The sequence below is a fragment of the Bos indicus genome, chromosome 4 (assembly GCF_029378745.1).
Source record: "Bos indicus isolate NIAB-ARS_2022 breed Sahiwal x Tharparkar chromosome 4, NIAB-ARS_B.indTharparkar_mat_pri_1.0, whole genome shotgun sequence".
NCBI classification, from domain to species: Eukaryota; Metazoa; Chordata; class Mammalia; order Artiodactyla; family Bovidae; genus Bos; species Bos indicus.
In genome coordinates this window covers 31,322,128-31,345,017 of record NC_091763.1, presented here as the reverse complement: position 1 = coordinate 31,345,017, position 22,890 = coordinate 31,322,128, and the positions used below count along the sequence as shown (strand labels likewise).

Below are 22,890 nucleotides of genomic sequence, written 5' to 3'. Positions count from 1 at the left end.
GTATCCTGGTATCAAGTGGGTCCAGACTCATCAAAATGGGTGCATTAAATGTATGCGACTTGTTGTACATCATGTATACCTCAATAGGTCTGGTGAAGAAAAGATGCTTAGTTTGGTTGACACCTCGCACTCCACCTTTAAAGTTGTAAATCTGTGGATTCCGGTTAGAATAATCACATTAACTTTGTTAGGCAGGATTGCATAGGCTTTCATGGCCTAATAAGTTCATGTAAGGACTTGTTTGGAATTGTTTTGCTATGGTCATACTCAGAATGCTGCAATCCACAGGCTTATACTGCAGTTACATTTCAGGCTTCCAAATAAACCTGGGCAGGGATTGCTTTCTCAAAGTTTTCTTAAAGGGTTAAGTTATTAGTGGGGCCTTGTATTTATTATAGTTTCTCAATTTAAACTTCTAGTTTTATTTTGGACTTATTCTGTGGGCAAAAGTCTGTGTTAATCAAGTTCTATTCCTTTGTGTATCTCAAGTGGATGTGCAGAGCTTGCTCTACAAGATTTTGTGATTTTTCTTCAGCAACGGTGACATCTCTGAGCATCTGTAGAATGTACAGAGGAATGATGGCCTGAAACCGGTGAATCCATAATTAGATCAGGAACAGATTCTTTTTAGGTTGGAGAGTCATGAGTTAATTCAGTGGGGTGCCTGACTGTGAGTGTTAGAGGCCTGGACAGCTGTCACCTCCACTAACGTGTCTGAGGAGGTCTGATCTGCTCCCACAATGAGAGGGGCCGCTTTTAATGGCTTAATCCTGCAGGTCCATCTATTCAAATGCGCTGAGTGGACTCACCAGAGGTTCAGGTTGTGTAAGGCGAGCTTAAAGAAAACATCCACAGTTTCTCCATCACATACCTAGACAGATTTAGAAATAGATGTATGTGTGTGCTCATGGGTATAAATGTGTGCACTTTCCACAAAAAATTTATTCATTTGATATTTGTTGTGTGTGTATGTATGTAAAAATTAATCAAGCACCTATATGCCAGGCTCTTATGGTATTTCACATTATTGCAGTCCTCACTCCAGAGCATGCTTTAAACAAGTTAAATGCAAACTGGTTTCTCATTCCTTCCCTGTATGTGATGAAATATGTCACTACAAGAAAAACTTCCTGTGGCTGTTGAAAACTCTAGGTGTACAAAGGGTTAAGCTTGTTACTAACTCTGGAGAGACTGGGCCTTGTTGTAAAAGGGTTTCTCAGAAACCTTTCCCAGAAAACTGGTTCTCTCCTCATATGCTGGTTTTCTGCCTGAGAAACTTCCTGTTTCCATGCAGTGATGTGTATGCACAGTGAAGGGAGCATGTAGCCTGGTGTACATCCCAGCCCTTCTTCCTCATAGTTGGTGCCTATAGGCAAGTTCTGTAGTGTCTCTAAACTTGTGTGTTCCTGTAGGGTGGCATCCTTTGTCACCAGGGTGTCCAAAGTATCCCCACTATGCTAGGCAGTGACTAGCATGCTTGGTTTTCATCTTTAAAGTGGAGATGTTATGAAGCTGAAATGAAGCAACATAACAAATGCCTGCCATTTTGGCACGTAAAAGATTTGCCCTGTGAATGCCAGGCCACACCCATGAGGTTAAGAGCTCTGCCTCCCGGGCCAGGCTGCCAGAGCTCCGGGCTGGGCTCTGTTCCAGCACCCTGGGCAAGTTCCTCTGCTCTCTGGTGTCCTATGATGCTTTTCTTTAGAGCATCAAGAGTTAACACTTAGATAACACTTCAAACGCACTCTCCTAAGCTCTTTGTTTTTATTAACGTAGTTTAAAACCTCACAACAAACCCTGTGAGGCTGATAATATAATTACCACCACTTTACAGATGAACGGCTGATGCCAAAAGCTCAAGCTTCTCTGTACACCCGTGTACAGCTGAATCACATCTCAGAGACAGAATTTTGGATGAAGTAGAAAAGGATAACCTTTTTACTTTGCCAGACAAAGGGGGACACAGCGGGCTCCTGCCTTGAAACACTGTGTGTGTGCCCTTGCCCCTCCTCCACAAGGCTTTGATGAAGAGTTTTATAACAATACTTCCCAAGGGTGAGTTTGCTGACAAGATTAGGCAGGGGTGTGCTGTGCTTAGTCACTCAGTCATGTCTGACTTTGCAACCCCATGGACTGTAACCTGCCAGGCTATTCTGTCCATGGGGATTCTCCAGGCAAGAATACTGGAGTGAGTTGCCATGCCCTCCTCTGGGAGATCTTCCCAACTCAGGGATCAAACCCAGGTCTCCCACATTGCAGGTGGATTCTTTAGCATCTGAGCCACCAAGGAAGCCCAAGAATGTTGGAGTGGGTAGCCTATCTCTTATCCAGGGGAACTTCCTGATCCAGGAATTGAACCAGGTCTCCTGCATCGCAGGTGGGTTCTTTACCAGCTGAGCCACCAGGAAGGGTGTGCTAGGGTCTCCTAATCTTGATGAGCTTCTCTGGCTCCGGCTCTTGCCTCTGGTGGTTTCTTGGTTCTCCTTCCCTTGATTAGCAACTGAATCTGCCCTTTGGAACTCAGGGAAGCTCCTGGAAGCTGGAATATTGCCCCTAAGCAACAGGGGACAAAAAGGCCGGTCCCCCATGCCTGTGGAGCCCCAAAGGACCCTGCTAGGATTCACTGCTAAGTGGCGGGGATGGGAATCCAAGCAAGGTAGTCTGGTTCCAATATTCTTGCTTGTAACCACTGTGCTAAACAGCCTTTCTAACATTTCTGAAATGGAGATAATTGTTCTGAAGATTAAATGAGTATATGTGAAGCCGTTAGAACAGTGCCTGGCATACAGTAAGTTCTCAGCAAAAGTTAGCCTCCTGGTGTTCTCATGATCATCTGTTGCATTCTGTTTTGGTTTGAGAATCTATGGTATCTGTCAGGGCTGGGCTACAGTGGCACTCTGTCTACCATTGTGGTGTCTGTATATCAGCATGCTAGACCTTTACTCGTTATAACCATTTATATAGGACTAAAGGGTTAAATCATCTTTATCAAAATGTATAGAACTTTTTCAGCTTCTAGTTTAAGGATTGTAATGAGATATTCCATGAATAATTTACAACATTTTGAACTTTAGAAATTCTCCCTGTTTATTCAGGTGGCCACTGGATTCAGTAATTATTTTGTCTCCTATTCCCCCATTGGACTCAATCATTTTATTATTAAGTGATGATAACTGTTAATTATACAAATTGATTACCAAATAGTTCATGATTGTTTTATTAGTAGCAAAATAGTTTTTTTTCCAAAATAGACTGAAGAAAGCTCTTATTTAAGGTTGTGATAGCTATCATAGAAAACAGATGATGCTTTTAAATCTTTTGTGTTAGAATATATTAAATTTACTATTCTCTTTCTCTCTCTCTCTTTTTTTTTTTGTAAACTTTATTATTTGCCCAGCTCTGGTGCTCTGCTTTGCAGATGGTCAATAATGTATAAGACCTAAGCTGTAATTTCTCTCAGGTCAAAACAAGGTAAAATATGGTGACTTCTCTATTCTAGTCTGAAAGTTCAAAGAATTAAATATATATAATGTATGAACCCCTTACTTCATCAATCACATTAAATCTGTGATGTATGTAGCTTCATCAGAAGAGATAGTTATGTAATATAATAGAGGAAGAAAAGCGTTTGAGGGAAGTAACAGTCAGAAATTCCATGTAGCTCTGGTTTCTGCCCCCTTCTGTGTTCTGGGCACAGTTTGGTGCAACGCAGTATCACATATTGTTGGTGGAGGATGGGTCTGACTAACCAGTGTGGAATATTAACACAGGTGATGCCACAGGGGAAGAAGGCCGGAGGAGCGAATCTCCCTGAACTTGCACTGTGAGTGCAAATCCCAGGCGCTGATGCCCCAGCATGGTGTAGAGGCCTGTCCTTGTGATGCCCTGGGCATTAGTAAACCTGCCTTTACCATCGCACTTTCTATCACATTTACTTTTCACTGTAACTGCTTCTTGATTCTTTCCCCAGTTATCAAAGTGTGCATTTTTCTAGTCCCATCTAGTAAAATATTTGTCATCATTTTCTTTCTCTGAAGAAATTTGAGAAAATGAATAATAAAAATGAAATTATTATTTATTAATATTTTCAATTTATTATGAATTAACTTTTGAATTTTCCTGAAAAGAATTCTGTTTTTTCTATTGGAAATAGGGACGTGCCTTTTAGTAATGTAATATAACATTCCAGCCGATCAGTGTTTTATTCTGTCATTTGGGCTTTCTGTTTAAAGTAGCAAAAAAAAGGGTTTTTATGAATTTCTAGTCAAGATATAATTTTTGAAGAAATGAATCTATTATATAGTAGTCAATTCTGATTTACCCACATACCCTGAATTTATGTTGAAGAGCATTGTTATTACAGAGGTGCTTTCATGAAAGGTAGACTTTTTCATCCTGGTTTTCCTTCCCCTTTCCTTCCCCATGCCAAAATCAAGCAATTTTGGCATGATGCTTTTTCTAGGTGTTATAGAAAAGCTGATTTTTAAGGTTATGATAATGTAGAAAATGCTTCCATATATAGAACTGTGCTCTTTCACCTTATGTCGTAAAGGTTGTTCATTTATCATCCTTGTAGCTTTTCCTAAGGGAATTTTGTCCAAGTTTCATTTTATCCCTGAAAGAATGGACCAAAGATTTTTATGACTCCATTTATAAAGGAAACAGACTTTTCATTTACATTCATAATATTTCTCAAATACTGAAAATCATATGAATTCCTTTAATTATGCATTACAGAGTTCTGTTTTTTTTTTTTCTCCAAAGCAGACCTTGAAATAAGGCTCTTAAATAACTCTTCTGACTGTTACACATTAATCTTTTATTTTTTTCTGGTCTAGAGTGTTAGGTGAACAGTTTATAATTAATTTCACATAGATAAATTAAGTAGTCCTGTCATATGGAAGTCTAGATCAAGGGCGGTTAGTTATCTTGCCTCTCTTGCCATAACAAAGCTCTCAAAATATATTAATAAATTCATGGCTTTTTTGAATTAAATCACTAAATTACAGAACTGTGAAAGGAACCCCCTGGAGAACATCTGGTTGAGCATGGTATTTCCAAAAAGGACTGTCTTATAAAACTATCTAGGATATACGGGCATCTCTCCAGGCATGAAGTTCTCTAGGGAGTGAAGAAGCTTTCATAACCCTCCTTGAAAGCCTTTTTTGATAGTTATATATGAGTGCTATCAAATTGATTATCTTGTGAAATGCACCTAGAAATTATGCAAGAGACCAGAAAATCTAGATCACAATATTCCTTGTAAAATTATAAGATGATTTAATTATAAACATGAAAAATTTAAGCCCATCTGAAAACCCATTTTTTAAAAATAATAGCATGTTGTGTTTAAAATACATAATTTGTACACCCAAGTACGTGGTACTGATAAAAATGTATTTCCTCAAAAAAGAAAAGTCCATATTTAGGATCCTAAGCAAGAAGCTCATGTTCACTTAGAAGCCAAAGAAATAGTTAAGGTCTCTTAAATTTCCTCTCCTCAGTCCTATCGTTTTGTTGCTGATGATATTATCAGTTATATTCTAAGGATACGTGTGGAACCCACAGACAGAAGTAAAGACTCTCTGTCCAAACTGGCATCTGTGGAAGCTTGGCCCAGGTGTGTTGGAGCCGGTGCTGGTGAGAAGAGGTAGCAGGCTCATTCTCACTCGCCAGGTCAGTTAGCTCGAGGTGCTCTCCTCCTGTGTACCATCCCAGCCTGGCCCATCCCACTCGTGCCCTCTGTTACCCAAGGCTGCCACCCCAAGGAGCAGGCAGAGATGGGGACCAATCCATCACACTGCTGAGTAAGCAACCGCGCAGCAGGTCCAGAGCTTACAGGGTCATTGACACCCTCTCTCCTCTAGCAAGACAGTGTATTAAACACTGGGAGAATGACACGGAGAGACAGAGAAGAAATCCTAGATGGTCAGCATAAATGAATTTTCTGGATAACAGAGATACAGTCCTTTAAGTATCAAAACATTTAAAGAATGTTGATCATTTTTGTCTAGAAATTTCCCAGAATAATTTCTTTGTCTTATTAGTTTTAAAGGAAGATGCTTAATTCCACTGGTCCTCTTTTTACTCTGTGGCAGTGATTAAAAGAGCATCTTCAAGATTGGCCCATTTGTTTAGCATTAGCTCAGGTTATGAACTCCATTAAAATCCTGATAAACCAGTATGTCTAAGGAGGATGGCTAGAATGGTAAAAGGATCTAAAAATAAAATCAAGTGGGTCCTTGCTAATGCTTGGCAGTCTGATTCTATTTTTGTTGTCCAGTTTCCTATTCTCTCAGGTCAGAAGTTGAGAAACCACAGCCTCCTGCCTGTTTTGTAAATAAAGTGTTATTGGAACACAGCTGTGCTCATTCACTTACATACTGTCTCTTGCTCCATTTGTGTTAAAACTGCACGGTGGCTCAGACGGTAAAGAATCTGCCTGCAGTGCAGGAGACCCAAGTTCAATCCCTGGGTCAGGAAGATCCCCTAGAGAAGGGAATGGCAACCCATTCCAGTATTCATTCTTGCCTGGAGAATCCCATGGTCAGAGCAGCCTGGTGGGCTACAGTCTGTGGAGCTGCAAAGAGTCAGACACAACTGAGCGACTAACACTTTCACTCTTTCACTTTGGGTCCTTGCACCAGAACCTCACAGCCCACTGAGCCTAGAATATTTACACTCCGGCCCTTTACAGAAAAACGTTTGCTAACCCTTGGAACTGAAATGACTGTTACATGCTCTCTTTTGTTATGCTTCCAGCATCTTCTCAGGGTCCTTACTCTCAGCTAATTACCTGAATTGTTGTTTCTGAAATAGAGGTCTTCAAAAAAGAATTTCCATGTTCTCGTCACCAGATATGCCAGCCTACCTGCAGTTCACCCCCTGTATCCTCCCCTCCTGTTACAGTGAGGGAAGTATTCACATGCATGTTTCTGAGAGTAGATCTTTATGCTCTTTTTCCTACTCAAGCACACGTCTCCTGAAAATGCCGTCTCTCTGGCCCACGCCATCAAATTTCTCTCTACATGGGATGATTTCTAATAAAGATAAATGTGCTGGAATATCCCTCACCTTAAATGAGCAACCAGAGCTTCCTGCTGCTGCTGCTGCTGCTAAGTCGCTTCAGTCGTGTCCGACTCTGTGCGACCCCATAGACGGCAGCCCACCAGGCTCCCCCGTCCCAGGATTCTCCAGGCAAGAACACTGCAGCGTCACTCTTTAACTAGTGTCCCATTCTTTAAATAAAACTCCTCAAAAGAGTTGTCTCTCATTCTCTGTGAAGCCCATATGAATAAAAGTTGTCCCCCCACCACTTTTTTTTCTCCCAAAAAAGTTATACTCAAAGTCAGCAATTACTCTCGTTAAATTCCATGTCAGTTGTTCGAGCTCCTTTTATTTGATGTTTCAGCTGTACTGGATGCAGCTTTTCACTCCCTCCTCTTTGAAAACACCAGACTCGCTACTCACCAGGTTCTCCTCCTAGAGCCCTCCTCATTCTCCGTTCCAGATTAGTCATCTTTGTTGTTTAGTTGCTAAGTCGTGTCCAACTCTTTGCAGCCCCATGAACTGTAGCCCGCCAGGCTTGTCTGTCCGTGGGATTCTCCAGGCAAGAATACTGCAGTGGGTTACCATTTCCTTCTCAGGGGATCTTCCCAGGGATCAAAACTGAGTCTCTGGATTCTTGACCACTGATCTACCAGGGAGGCCTCACTCTTCATCTTCCCAGTATCTAAATATTAGACTCAGTTCATGGATTTCTTCTCTGCTTTGTTTGCATCACCCCATTGGTAACCTTAGTCTTTCCTCTGGTTTAAATACGATCTACCCTATGATGACTCCCATCCCCAGCTTAGTCTTCTCTGGATCTCCTGGCAGCCAACCTGGCAGCTCCACATGGATGTCTTAATAGGCATATCCCATACCAGATGACCCCCCTTCCCCAAGTCTCCCAATCTCAGGAACTGACAGCCCCTACCCTTCTAGTCACTCAGGTCAAATATCTTGGAGACAACCATTTCTGCTGACCCTACCTTTGAAATAGATCCAGAATCTAACCACTTCCGACCAACTCTACTGCTGCCATTTCTTTTTCTAAACCAGTTCTTGTCTGAAGACCAGTCTTAATTGGCCTTCTAGCTTCAGCTGCTTTCCCCCACTTAACAGTGTTTTCTCAACCCAGAAGATGGAATGATCCTGTTAAAAGATAAGTTGGATTATTCCAGTCCTATGTTCAAAACATGTCAAAGTATTTTTCCATCTTGTTCAAAAAAAGAATGTAAACCTCTTGCACGTCCTGGACAGAAGCGACACGTCCTGGTCCAGCATCCCCTCTCTGAACTGTCCCACAGGTCTGCCCTCACCAGCTCTGCTGCAGCCCTGCTGTGCCCTCCCCTCATCCTGGAACATGCTGAACACTCCCAGACCTCGGGGCCCTTGAACTTCTGTTCCTCTGCCTGGAACGTCCTTCACTCCCCTTAGGTCTCCTCTCAGATGTCAACCAACAAATCCTTCTCTGTCCCTTACCCTACTGTATTTTCCTTCTTATCATATACCACCATCTGATATTTCGTATCTGTATGTTAATATAATCCACATCTCCTATTTACTGTGGTGTTGGAGAAGACTCTTGAGAGTCCCTTGGACTGCAAGGAGATCCAACCAGTCCATTCTGAAGGAGATCAGCCCTGGGATTTCTTTGGAAGGAATGATACTAAAGCTGAAACTCCAGTACTTTGGCCACCTCATGGGAAGAGTTGACTCATTGGGAAAGACTCTGACGCTGGGAGGGATTGGGGGCAGGAGGAGAAGGGGACGACAGAGGATGAGATGGCTGGATGGCATCACTGACTTGATGGACGTGAGTCTGAGTGAACTCCGGGAGTTGGTGATGGACAGAGAGGCCTGGCGTGCTGTAGTTCATGGGGTCGCAAAGAGTCTGAGCGACTGAACTGAACTGAACATGACGTGTGACTTGGTCTTTATTGTTATTCACCACTGTGTTCTTAGAACCTGTAATAGATCTTGGTGCATGGTTGTTCCAATAAAATCAGTTGAGTGAGTGACTGAGTGAGTGAATGAATGAATAAAATAGGGAATTAGGGCAATGGCAATGGCACCCCACTCCAGTACTCTTGCCTGGAAAATCCCATGGATGGAGGAGCCTGGTAGGCTGCAGTCCATGAGGTCACTAAGAGTTGGACATGACTGAGTGACTTCACTTTAGGGGAATATACATGAGGAATGCATAAAGGAGGACATCATAGATATTGGTATTTAAATATTTAGAAGGTCGTCATATTGGATAAAAAGTAGACATACTTTCAGTTGCTTTAAAGGGCAGTGCTAGTACTCATGGATTGAAGTTTAGTGGTTTCAGAATTTTGTCTAGCATGATAAGGGGCTTTCCAGTACTTCTGGCTCTCCAGCACTGCACAGCCTGTCTTAAGATAAACTGAGATCCTTGTCTGAGGAAACCCTGGAGACGAACTGGAAGACCACTTGTGAAGCACACGGTAAAAATAAATCCCTGACTTTGGTGTAGAAATTCCACTTGCCGTTCCAGGGGAATCTGATTTGGACCACTTCCGTTTTTTTTTTGTTGTTTCCTTCCTTTTTTGTGGAGAAAATGCTAGATGAGGAGCTGTCCTTGCCCTTAGGAGTAACTCCTTAGTCACTGCTTTGCACGGACGGTTCCATTCTTCTGACGGTTCTGAGCATCAGAAGACACTCAACAAACTGTATGTCTTCAGTACAAACTATTAAGACCCTAAAGTTGTGATCACTTGCTGCCCATTTCTCCGTATTTGGTTACATTGCTGGGTCCATTCAAATCCTGTAGATTGTATAGGGTAAAACGAGGATTTGATAGTTTTGGGTGTTCCTGCCAGGAATAACCAGATTTCTTTTTGGGTCATTTCCTCATATATCAGTGTGAACCATTTTTGAAAGAATTTGAGTAGAAACTGTTCAGAGTGTGTGTTAACAATGAACATTTTTTTTTCTTATCAAAATCCTAGATTCTTTTTCATATTATCATTATTACTTGGTACTTGGGTATAATGAAAATATGGTGCTTTGTGGACCATTTCTAAACTCTGAGTAAATTTGAAGCTTTCTTTTTGCAGTTGATTTTTAATAACTTTCCACCACATTTCATGCAACATTGGAGTTATTTTACTGATATTGCCCCACAGTAACTTTTCAGTTTTGAAGAAAAGAATTTCTTGTCCTTTTCTTGTGAACTGTGTGTTTGTACATGGAATGAGCTGGTGGAGCTAAGGAATTAGGAGGTTCTGTACTGTTATTTTTAGTTCTCTATCACTTCACCCTGATGGCCGGAGTAGTTCCTGGCTAACTTTCCCATGAGTTTTTAACCTCTTGCTGGGCTTATGTAACAGGAAACAGGCTGTCAGGAACAAATAGTGGCATAGCAGGAGCACCCTTTAGCAGCAAATGATTCAGTGCGCTCTGCCTTTCCCTCTCTTACAGTAGACTGATAAATGATCTCAACTTAAGTCTTTTGGTGCGGCATTCCTAGGTTAAGTTTCAGTTTTGGAGAGGCAACATATTTTTACCAAGACCATGATTCAATCCAGGCGACAAGAGAAGATGAGTGTATTATAAGGTGAACTATTCAGTGAGCGGTGTCATGTCCTGGGACTGTGGATTTAAGTATATCTTCGCTTTTTCTCCAACTCTTAAGGCCGGCATGATGTGCAAACTTCAGGAGAGAGATGATATCGGGCGAATTGAACTGGTCCAAAAGCTGGCAAGAGAAAGCTGTCAGTTTTTGCAGACGGACAAAAAAGAACAGGAGAAGTCTGAACACGTAAGCACTTTTCCTCTTGGGGATGCAGGTTTGAAGGGGTGGGAAGTGTTTCTGCCTGGTTGTATGTTTGAAGAGAAGAATATTTTATTTTAAATTCTTTGGGCTTGGTTTTTTTTCCCCCCCCTCCAAAAGCATGCTTCTTAGTAAAAGAGAATGACAACTGCTCTAATTTTCTAGGCCAGTGGTTTATGACGCTGGATTTAGAAGCAGTCTCTTCACAGAAGTAGATCATGGAGAAATATAAGAATGCAGAGGAGCACATATGAATGCATGTCTATTTGATAGCTTCCAGGCTTGACTTGGGGAGTTTCACCCCATCAGAAACTCTGTGGAGTATGAATTCTAAAAGAACATTCTGATGTACTTTTATGTTGAGCCCAGGGGGTGGGTCTAGTTATCAGGCAAGTAAGTCCTAACTCAAGAAATAGGTGAGAACAGAGGAACAGATTCTAGATGCTTAGACCAAGTGGCAGAGTCAGAAGGGCGTTTTCCCAGTATTTCATGAACGTTTGTGTTCCAACAAGAGTTATATTGTTCAGATGCAGTTAGACTGGAGGGAAGGGACGCTTTGCTCCGTTGTCCTGAAAGCGGTTATTCAGACTGAGCCTTAGAACCAAGAACGCTGTGGTCATGCTGGGGAGACAATGGGACCACTCACTTCTGCTCCACACTGTTGTCTGTTGACTTCGTGTTGTTGTTTGTAAGGCCTCACCCTCCATGCTGAGCCCTCCAGGATTGCTCATGAAGACGAAAATTCCCCAGTGTTTATGAACGTGTCTTTTCTCTGACTTTTAATCTTTGCTGAAATGTTATTTTCAACCCTTTGCAAGGGAGCAGAATTGGTTCATGCTCGTTCCGCTCCAAGACCATCAGTACAAACAGCAGAGATTGACAGAGCGGGAGAGGAGGTGAGAGGTCCCAGGATGGCAGGCTGTCCGTTTGATCACGTAACACATCTATAGCCGTGTGGCATTGAGTCATTAGCTATCAGTGTCTCAAGGGGGAGAACAATTAGGCAGTTTCAGAGCCTGCAGTGGCAGTTATCTTAGAGGTGACTGTTGGCTTTAAGTTTGAGTGGACGTCTCAGGAGCCTTCACCTCAGAGGGTACTACTTAAGGAACTTTCTTGCATTGTCAAAAACACTCCAAAGGTTAACTGTATGGAAGACTGACTCCTAACCTCTTCTGCATCCATAGAATATCCCGGCACATGTCTTAAATTTCTCAAAACAATGTTCCTTTTGATTCATCTTAGTTAGAAGAGCAGTCGTTTTCATATGCTATATTTTATCGATTTCCGGGTGCACTCACCCCCTCCCTCCACACACATCTTAGCATTTCTGAAATCAGGATGAGTCTTAACAGTTGATGATATGAAAACATGCCCTAGTTTAATTGAGAGCATTTCTCTTCCCTGCTGCTGCTAAATCGCTTCAGTCGTGTCCGACTCTGTGCGACCCCATAGACGACAGCCTACCAGGCTCCCCCGTCCCTGGGATTCTCCAGGCAAGAACACTGGAGTGGGTTGCCATTTCCTTCTCCAATGCGTGAAAAGTGAAAGTGAAATCGCCCCATCATGTCTGACTCTTAGCGACCCCATGGACTGCAGCCTACCAGGCTCTTCCGTCCATGGGATTTTCTAGTCAAGAGTACTAGAGTGGGGTGCCATTGCCTTCTCTGTTCTCTTCCCTGCTGCTGCTGGGGCTGCTGCTAAGTTGCTTCAGTCGTGTCCGACTCTCTTTTCCCTGCTACTGCTAAGTTGCTTCAGTTGTGTCCAACTCTGTGCGATCTCATAGACGGCAGCCCACCAGGCTCCCCCATTCCTGGGATTCTCCAGGCAAGAATACTGGAGTGGGTTGCCATTTCCTTCTCCAGTGCATGAAAGTGAAAAGTGAAAGTGAAGTCGCTCAGTCGTGTCCGACTCTTAGCGACCCCATGGCCTGCAGCCTTCCAGGCTCCTCTGCCCATGGGATTTTCCAGGCAAGAGTACTGGATGATGTATTATACAATGGAGAAGGAAACGGCACCCCACTCCAGTATTCTTACCTGGAAAATCCCATGGACAGAGGAGCCTGGGACAGTTCATAGGGTTGCAGAGTCAGACAAACTGAGCGACTGAGCACACATTATACAATGGATTGTATATTCGATTCAGTGGATCAGTGACAACCTGAGGGGAGGGAGGGATCTTTTAAAATCAGACCAGTAGAGTAACCCTTACCCTTCCCCAAGGTCAGAAATCACCAGCCTTAGGCCATAGACAGCTTTATGCTTAATAAAAAGGTACCTGTGTTGCCTTTGCCTGATTAGTTTAATCCAGAATATTATAGTTACAGTTAATGAGAATATAATACCCTCCAAATACAATTGCTGCTGTTAAGGACTTTGACCATGAGATGGAAATTTAGTGGTGGAAGGTTTGCAACTCTGCTTATGGTTGTGTACTCACTGTTCTCTTTAAACCTTCATTTTAAGATGATAAAAAAGAACACTATGGTTTTTTACTTCTTGCGTGAATGTTGTAATAAGGATGCATTAACAGCTCTGAAGAGTGTGTCCTTCTGAGGGGAAAGATGATGTATAAATAAATAGTGGAATGATGGCCTTTTCTCTTTAGACTTTTCCTGCTGAAGCTGACAGTCAGGAAAGGTGAATATGAAGGATTCTGTGATCTCCCTCCTTCAAGCTGACATCAGCTGAATTGATCAGCTCTCAAGGCTAAGGCTTCCTCGGTGCGCCACCAGATGGAACCTTTGACACTGGGTGCTTCCTGCACCTTTTACAGTTGTTCGTTAGGAATAAAAACCATCTGCTGGATTGTTTCACTCTTTTGTCTTAAGCACTCGAAATAGCAATCCCTTTGCTTGCCGATGGAGTTCAGCGTCCATGAGCTGGTTGCAGCGTTTTCATTTTTCCTGCCCTCACTTTCTTTTCAGCATCAGTCATCTGTTCTTGTCCATGAAAACACACAGAATATACAGAGGAAACTGCAGTTTACTTAATGTAAACCTAGTTCTGCAGTTTCCTACTCTTATAACAATAACAATTATGACCAAACCCTAGAGTTAACATACAAATTTCCTTTCTTTTGTGATTCTCAAATGCTTCAACTACCTCATCTACCATTCTTGAGCCAAAATTATTCAAGGGGACAGTGGTAAAATTTGAGTTTAGAATCTCAGATGCCTATCGGTCATTCTTTTTAGTGAACGACTTTGCTTCTCCAGTTCCAGTAAGCCATGTCCCTCTTTGTACATAAGCATTCAAAAGAGAAAGCTGCTTTAAGGTACTACTGCCCAGAGATAGACATGAATTTGATAGAATAAGGCTTTTGTTGCTGGTGCATCTTGTTACAAATTGAAGGGGCTTTGAGATTTCTGAGTAGGCATATCTAGTATCTTCTTAAACTGGTAAATGTCATGATTAAAAATGGATGCAATTAGAGAAATGCTTCACTCTGTGCTTTTGCCAGGGTGTTTCTGAAGTTTAAAAAAAGTTAAATGTATAATTACCACAAGTTTTTCAGGAAGCACTTACTTTTCCTATTGTGTATTAACAGACTGTAGGCAATATTAGCCAGCACTCATTCCTAAGTGTTGAAAATTATGTGAGAACTTTTAAGAAGGGGACAGAAAGGGCTCTTTCTTATAAGCATTATGAGAGTGAGCTTAATATTTCGTCATTAATTCTTTAAAGAAATTGCCTCTTATGTAGGCATCATATTTTCTGGTCTTAGTTCTATGATTATATCCATAGAGGAAGGGGCATATGTTACCAAATGGGAACTTTTGAGCTTGACCTGGAAGGATGACTAAGGTCATAGAAGGGCAGGGCAGGGAAGAGCATTCAAGACAGAGAAACCGTCAGGAAGGTGTGTGAGTTGAGCCTGGGCAGTTCTTGGGAAAGGAGCTGGGGTGGGGTGGGCTGTGAGGGAGGGTAGAATTCAGTTGTGAAAGACCTGGCAACCCGCTCTGAGCAGTTTAGACTTGCTTTTCTGGCCAAGGAAAGCCATCAAAGAAGGGAAGCGGCATAATCAGATGTGGTCTTTGTAAGATCCCTCTGGCATTGGTTTAGAGGAAAAATTGAGTGAGGAAGAGGGAAACGCTGGAGAGAACCCTTAGAAAGATATTGTTGTGAGTCAGGTGAGAGATGTAAGTCTGAACCAGGGTGGCAACTCTGGGAAATGAGAAGGTCACAGATGATGAGTCATTTAGATGGTAAACTTGGCAGCATTTGATGACTGGTGATGGGAGGATGTGTGTGCTAATTTACACTAAGCAGTTTTGAAGTTTGTACTACAATTTCCTGGTATGGACATGAGAAAGTTGTCTTTATCACCAGAATGGCTGGTCATTTTCCCCAAAAAGCTCTGTAGCCGTTTCCCTTGCCTTGTCCTGCAGCCGTTTCAGGTATCTGAGATGCTACAGCACACCGTGTTTATCTCATCAGCAAACCGTCAGATGGGTTTTTGGCTAACAGTAGGGAGACTGCTTCTTCTGAGACCCAGGTACTTGGACGATAGCTTAAGCATAGAGACTCTCTGGTAACCTCAAAATGAACTGAATTATTTGGCCAATGCTTTGGCATCGGCTGCAGTGATGTACTTCCTTCAGAACTAACCGTGATTTTAGAGGTGTTCTCCTGATCCATTTAGTCTGAGTTGGTGTTTCTATCGGAGAAGGCAATGGCACCCCACTCCAGTACTCTTGCCTGGAAAATCCCATGGATGGAGGAGCCTGGTAGGCTGCAATCCATGGGGTCGCTAAGAGTCGGACACGACTGAGCAACTTCACTTTCACTTTCCACTTTCATGCCTTGGAGAAGGAAATGGCAACCCACTCCAGTGCTCTTGCCTGGAGAATCCCATGGACGGAGAAGCCTGGTTGGCTGTAGTCAATGGGGTCGCACAGAGTCGGACACAACTGAAGCGACTTAGTAGTAGCAGCAGCAGGTGTTTCTATACTGTTATTCTAGAATATCCTTGGTCATTTATTCATTCAGTGCACCTTTATTAAAGCTAATGTTGTAGTGGATCCAGAATAACTATACTGGTTCCTCCCTGAAGGAGTGTAGTCACGTGTGGAGAGGAGATACAAACACATATAACAGTGGTAAGAGGAGAGACAGTGGTAATAATCCCCAGAGAGATACATGGGTGTCACAGCAAGAATTTTGACCTCGGCAAACAGGATTCTTTCTTATGGCAGAGGTAGAGTTTGATGCGGACCTTGAAGTAGGTTTGAAGTTGGAATTAAACAATCCAAACTGAAGAAGAGCATTCCTGGCAGAGAGAAGAGCATTACAAAATACACAAGCTGTTTTTTTTCCTTGATATTGAAACCACTCTGTGTCACCAGAGCACCAAGAGTGGGGTTTGAGGGAGATGGTGGCAAAGATTTAGGAGAAGGAAAAGTTGGTGAGGAACGAGATCGGGGCCAGGCTGTGGAGGATTTTGAGGGCTGACATGTTTCACTTCATTCTACAAATAATGAAAAGCTATTGACTTGTTTTGTTAGTTTTCATAAAAAAGAAGGATGAGGGGGCCCTTCTGTGAGGGAAATGATGTTATTTCAGTGTGACGGGTCAGAAAGCTGAGGCTGGTGAGTGGCCAAGCAGAGCTGGGCCAGGTGGGAACTCCAGTCCGGCTGCCCCTGGCCACCTGCTCGCTCAGCCATCAACCCCACAGGGCGCCTGGTGTGAGGACCGGAAGCCGAGATGGCAGGACGGTCCTGAGAAAGGGCGGCTGCCTGGACCACAGCCCTGGGGGAAAGAGGACGAGTCTGTATTGAAAGGATGGTGGTGGTGAAGCATGGGGAGGAAGGAAGAAAAGGGATGCTTAGGTACAAGCTTCTTTTGAGTTCTAACTTAATTTTCTAAAGTGTATAGACAGTTCACATGTAGTGTCCGTGAAGCTGTTGGATTGAAGAACGACTCTAGACTTGGCTGCTGTGTTCTGCCATACCACAGTGTTTACCGGAAGACTGAAACTCAGCTTTTCCTGAAATGTCATTTATGCTTCCTAGTGCATTACCTTGTAGAAGAGGAGTAGCAACACGCAGCTCCTAATTTCCTAATTTCCACTCTGCAGAAACAAAAGTCTATAAAACGTGCGTGAAAGCCGTGCCTAGCGATGCTTGCTCTCCACAGGGGCCCTGTCTGTGTCCCTCCCCCTCCCCACACCGCTTTCTTTAGTCCCTTTGTTGAGTCTGGGACCCACCCTACTTCCTTCCCCTTTTCCAGTTCACTCATGAAATATGGGTGGGAAGGAGGTTTTACACATTCTGAAAGCGAATCTTGGCAGGGTCTGCTGCCAGGCTGAGGTCCCTATCTCTCAACTTAAACCGGAATTTCCTCTCCCCTGTTTCCTGCAGCCTCATCCTGGAGCCCTGCTTGCGTCAAAGGGCTCACTAGGCGTCCAAGGGCTTGCTGCCTGTGCGTCCCTGGGGCAGAAGTGGGCTGGAGTATTCTGGCTCTTGCTGCTCTTTATTTCACACTCTAAAAGTTGATCTCTGCATTTTCCCAACTTTCATTTAGTCTCTTACTTAAAAAAAAAAAAAAAGCAACAACACTGTATATAAAATGAAAACCCTCCTTATGCTCTATGTGAAATCAAACTCGCTTTATGCATAGAGGTGAGTAAAATTAAAGAGCAATCATGGCATTATTTGAAGTTTGCTGGTGATTTAGTTTAACCAAGAACTACTTAAAGACAAGTGCAGTGTTATCACATCATTGCTTAGTTTCAAAAGCCAGAATTCAAATCTAATAGGCAAGTCATAACATAGTAAGTGGCCCACTACTGAGAATTTCTATGCAGAAACCATGTTGTTTTTCTTAATGAGAAAAATCCCAACTTTGTGTTGGTTTGGCACTTACATACATACCTTTTTAGAGGAAATAGGCTTCATTGAGTGAGTTGTTTTTGTTCATCTTTAATCAGGATTAATTTTAATCAGAGTAATCATGAAAGTGATAGACGAGATAGGTCTTGCCTCCAAGAAGTTTACAGTCTGGCTGGAGATAAAATTCACACATGGAAAACCAATGCACCATTCAAAACAGTGTTAAACGAAGTGTTTAAATAATTTCACAGATGTTCAGGGAGAGGGAAGTACCTCTGGTAAACTTTTTCGCAGTTGCATCAATCCATAGAGAAAGTCTTTTCCTTTTTCAAAAGCAAGGTTTGGAAGTTTGGTTCATTTTAAATCCTGCTTTTATTTTGTTATTTTGCATCATAAAATCGGCAGCCAGGCAGCCAGGGGACTTCAGTGGTTGAGCTCCCACTGTCTGGCAGAGCCATCTGCCCACTAGCTGGGGTTTTTAGGTCTCACAAGAAGCCTGTTGCAAGTCTCAACATTTAAAAAATATTATCTTCAGTTTTTAACAGTTTAAGCAGAGACGAACTTGTCATTATTGTATTCGTTTATTTTTCTGAAGATACTCGTTTATTTTTTAAAAGGCCCAGTTAAGAAACTGGATCCTGGCTCAGTTTGGTTTATCAAATTCATATTCTTAGCAGATGTTGGATTCCCTATGGTACAGATGCTACTCACCAGGTTATCAAGTTCTTCTACTTGTAATATTAAAATAGTCATATTATCTTCAGTATGTTTGAGAAATCATACTGCTGTGTTGTGTAGTCGCTCAGTCGTGTCTGACTCTTTGCGATGCCATGGACTGTAGCCCGCCAGGCTCCTCCGTCCATGGGGATTCTCCAGGCAGGAATACTGGAGTGGCTTGCCATGCCCTCCTCCAGGGGGAGAAATCATACTAAATATGGTGAAGCATTGAAATACTGAAAAATAAAGTGTTTTTCTCAACTTTTGGTCCTCTCAGTGGTATACCTCACTCCAGACCCCTGGCAACCTTATATTCTTTTTTTTCTCTACCCCTATCAAGGCGTGATCTGCATTAATATAACCGTATTGATACTTTGTAGGTTGTCATCTGATGAATTAACACTAGAAATCTTTGGTGGTTTGGTTTCATTTGAATTTATAATGAGTGGTTTAAGACAAAAGGATAGAGCAAAGATGTGTGGACAGATGGACAGCCCTTCATAGAGAGATGGACTGTACTTCATGACAACTGTGTACCACTGAGGCCTGGAGAAATAAGACATGGAGACACAGGTACTCATGTACTTTGTGTCTTGATTCCCCCAAAGACTGTCCTGATACATCAGTGCTTTGGGGGGAGGCAGCATTGCAACAAATTTAGAGGCTAAGTTCACAGTTACTGTTGTCTAGTTGCCAAGTCCTGTCCAACTCTTTTGTGACCCCATGGACTGTAGCCCACCAGACTCTGTCCATGGGATTCTCCAGGCAAGAATACTGGCATGGGCTGCCATGCCCTACTCCAGGGGATCTTCCTGACCCAGGGATCTCTTGTGTCTCCTGCATTGGCAGGCAGTGGATTCTTTACCACTGAGCCACCAGGGAAGACCTGAGTTCCCAGTTACCTGCATGCTAAGCTCCAAGATTCGATGGAAGCTTATCACAGGACACTCAGCTGGTCCAGGGAGACATGCCTGTGTCCCCGAGGAAGAGACAGGATCTGAAGAGTCAGAAGAGTTCTTAGAAGAAGTGAAGCAGGGCAGGCAGAGGAGAAACCCGCGTGAGGACAGGAAGGGCTGGTGCAGAGGACGCTGCCGCTCTGCAGGTGGAACCAAGTGGCTGGAGCCTGGGGAGGGCGAGGAGGCCGAGGAAGCAAGGCCTTACCACAGGCTGAGTCAAAGACGGGGTGCTCATAGTGATACAGAGCCCTTGTGGACACTTTAAACAAGAGATGACGATGATTAGATTTGAATTTTTGAGATTCCTCTGCTGCAGTGTGGGAATGGGTTTGCCAGCCTAGAATGGGTCACACACACTCCTTTCAAAGCTTTCTGACTCGCCTTCCCTCACAGACCTCTCTTAATTTTACGTAAAACAGTAACCAGCATAAACGTCAAAGGTTTGCTGTGAAGACAGAATGTCCAATTATAGCTCAGCTCTTAATTAAATAGCTTTACTCTAAAATGTACCACCTCATCATTTTTCTTTAAAAAATTGACTTTGATTCAGTCCTATTTCATAGAATGAATTTTGAACTTGCGTGTAATATGAATACTTTCTGTTAATTAACACCCGGCAGGCACGTATGTTCACATTAAATATACTTACTTTGCTGCATAATATTTGCTGCATATTGATTCAGCCAGAGTTTGGTGATTTCTGAGTGATTTTCAGTTGATAAAGATGAGGAAAAGAAATTTATAAAAGATTTTCATGTGGGATGCAAAGAACCTTTTTTTTTTCTTCCCCTTTTGCAGTGGGAAGTGGGTGGAAAGGAAAAATTCCATCTGGCATACAGCAGCCCTAAATGTTGTTTTAAGAGAGCAAAAATAGAAGATGGCTGAAAATATCATAACAGAACATAGCAGACTGTGGCCAAATGTACAGTACATATTTTTCTAATAAATCATGTTAAATACCCATATTTTACTTAAAACATGACCATGTTCTTGTTTGTCAGTATATACAAATTTGTCTTTAATTTTTGAAAAATCACCCACTCCATTATTGAAGAACAAAAGACTTGTTTGAATGTCCTGAAGTTAATGCTGTGTCACATTAGGTCTACCGGGAATAGGTTTTTGCAGGGTTTTCTTTCCTTTTCCAATCTTTCCCTCCTGTATTCAGGGGGAAAAAAAATGGAGAAAGAAGATATGGCACTTGGTCTCTTCATTTATTGTACATTTGTCTGTAATTAGGTGAACAAGGCTCAACAATTTTAACAAAACTTTGTAAATGTCCTCTTTGTTCAGGTTCCAGGAATGACTGGGCTTGATGGAGGTGAGCTGAGTCAGAGTAAAGGATTAGGGGCTCCTTTAGATCCAAGAAATACAGACAGGGAGTGAACAATGGTGATAATAAGGTAATTAAGACGGCAGGAAGTGGCCCTGGGGTAGGGATTTCCAAGGAAGCTCAAGAAGACTCAGTGAGTCCCAGAAGGTATCTTACTGACCTCCCAGGTTGGGGTGGCGTAGAGGTGTCCAGTTAAATTTTGACCCTGTGCAATCAAAATCATACGGATGATTCGTTAAACCTTTCTTGATCTTGCCTTGGCTAGGATTTATAGAGGTAAAACAAGCTTCCTATTGGTACTCTTGTGAATAAAGAATTCTAATGATCCCCAGATGGTGCAGTACCTAATCAAATCCCAAACTGAATTTTATGGTTGATAGATGCTGTCACTTTCTCCCAGCTCAGTGACCTTACTGTTATTATAAGTTGGGGGGATTCTGATGATGTGGTGTTTTTTGCAATCAATCCGAGTATCCTGGAGTTTTCCTCTGAGAAGCATAGGCTTTGATAAGAACTTTTTTGATATGATGTATCTTGACTGGATAAGAAAAAGTTTCACTCAAAAACTGGCAACTGCTAAATAGGATTATAAACAGTATCCTCTAAAATGGGTAGTAAGTACTTCACAGTCCATTAATTCTGTCTAAAGTTCATTAATCACAAAAAGATGTTGAAATATTCTGATATATTTCTCCTAGTAAGATGTATACCTTTTTAGCCTCTGTTATCAGAAGCAAAAGATCATTAATTAAAATAGTCATTATCGGAGAGCCTTCATGTTTGTTAGAGAAAGGTATAATTTAGTCTTTGTGCTTTTATCGCTCTGTGTTTCTGGAGTTATATTTTGTGGGGCTCTAACAGAGGCTAGCCTGATTGAAGTGACCCTTGCTCCAGTAAGCATTTCTATTGAACTACTTCTCCTCTGCTTGTTAGCAGTTGTTATCTGTGACCCCATGGGCTATAGCCTGCTAGGCTCCTCTGTCCATGGGATTTCCCAGGCAAAAATATTGGAGTGGGTTGCTGTTTCCTTCTCCAGGGAATCTTCCTGACCCAGGGATCGAACCCTCATCTCCTGCATTGGTAGGCTGTTTCTTTACCACTGAGGCACCAGGGAAGCAGTTACCCCATCCAAAAACTAACACAGCAAGTCCTAAAAGCAGGCACAAACAGTTTTGCCAACAAAAAGTTACTGGGGCATTCAGTGCTTATTAAACATCCATAGGGAAGCACAGAACTGAAAATTACCTCTGTGTTAAAACAATACTTTGATATAACTCTAAAATTGTTGGAACTGAGAGGTTAATTGAAACCATGGAGATAATACTGTCTCCTCTCCTAGTACGTATGACTGGAATATACAGTGGCAGAGACAGAAACATGCATGGCTTGAGTTAGTGCTGAGTTGTACCTACAGGTTTGAGGTTAAGGGATATACCAGTTAGGTAGAGAAGGGAAGCTTTTGAGCTTCAGTTCAGTTCAGTTCAGTCACTCAGTCATGTCCGACTCTTTGCGACCCCATGAATTGAAGCACACCAGGCTTCCCTGTCCATCACCAACTCCCAGAGTTCACTCAAACTCACGTCCATCGAGTCAGTGATGCCATCCAGCCATCTCATCCTCTGTCGTCCCCTTCTCCTCCTGCCCCCAATCCCTCCCAGCATCAGAGTCTTTTCCAGTGAGTCAGCTCTTCACATCAGGTGGCCAAAGTATTGGAGTTTCAGCTTTAGCATCATTCCTTCCAAAGAACACCCAGGACTGATCTCCTTTAGAATGGACTGGTTGGATCTCCTTGAAGTCCAAGGGACTCTCAAGATGAGGCCAAATTCTAACTAACCCTTAAAATTCGAGAGAAGAAACTTTGGAACAAAGCAGAGAGCCACTTTTATTCTGATTGTCTTTTAAGGAATATACTTGAATGCCAGATGCTTGTGGGCAGATGCCTCTCAAGACTTGCTGAGCTGTTAAATGCCATTTCCATTGTAAGTTAGCAATTGTGTCTGACCTGTATCCTAATTTTAAGTAGATGCCACTTCTATTTGAAGTCAGTAAATCTCAAATTCCTGTCCTTTAGTATTACTCATGATCTTGGCATATAGAGGAGATCTGCAGAGACCTGAGACAAGTGTGCCACACCCTGGAAAAATCCTTCCTCATGAAGATCCAGGTGGCCCCAGGTAGAGTCAACATCTGTGGCTGCTGATCCCCCTGGGCC

At 42.6% G+C, this 22,890-nt stretch overlaps 1 protein-coding gene across 5 annotated transcripts in view; it reads left to right on the top strand.

The window, feature by feature from the left end:
- Positions 1 to 22,890, top strand: part of RAPGEF5 (Rap guanine nucleotide exchange factor 5) — a 256,592-nt gene that overhangs the window by 144,874 nt on the left and 88,828 nt on the right. For 4 of the 5 annotated variants that reach the window (XM_070787582.1, XM_070787581.1, XM_019958533.2 and 1 more), the window contains one exon: positions 10,706 to 10,831. In XM_070787582.1, coding sequence (XP_070643683.1) covers positions 10,706 to 10,831 — 126 coding nt within the window. Of the gene's footprint in view, positions 1 to 10,421; positions 10,832 to 22,890 lie in introns of those variants that run through there. The other variant, XM_070787583.1, reaches the window with a different exon arrangement.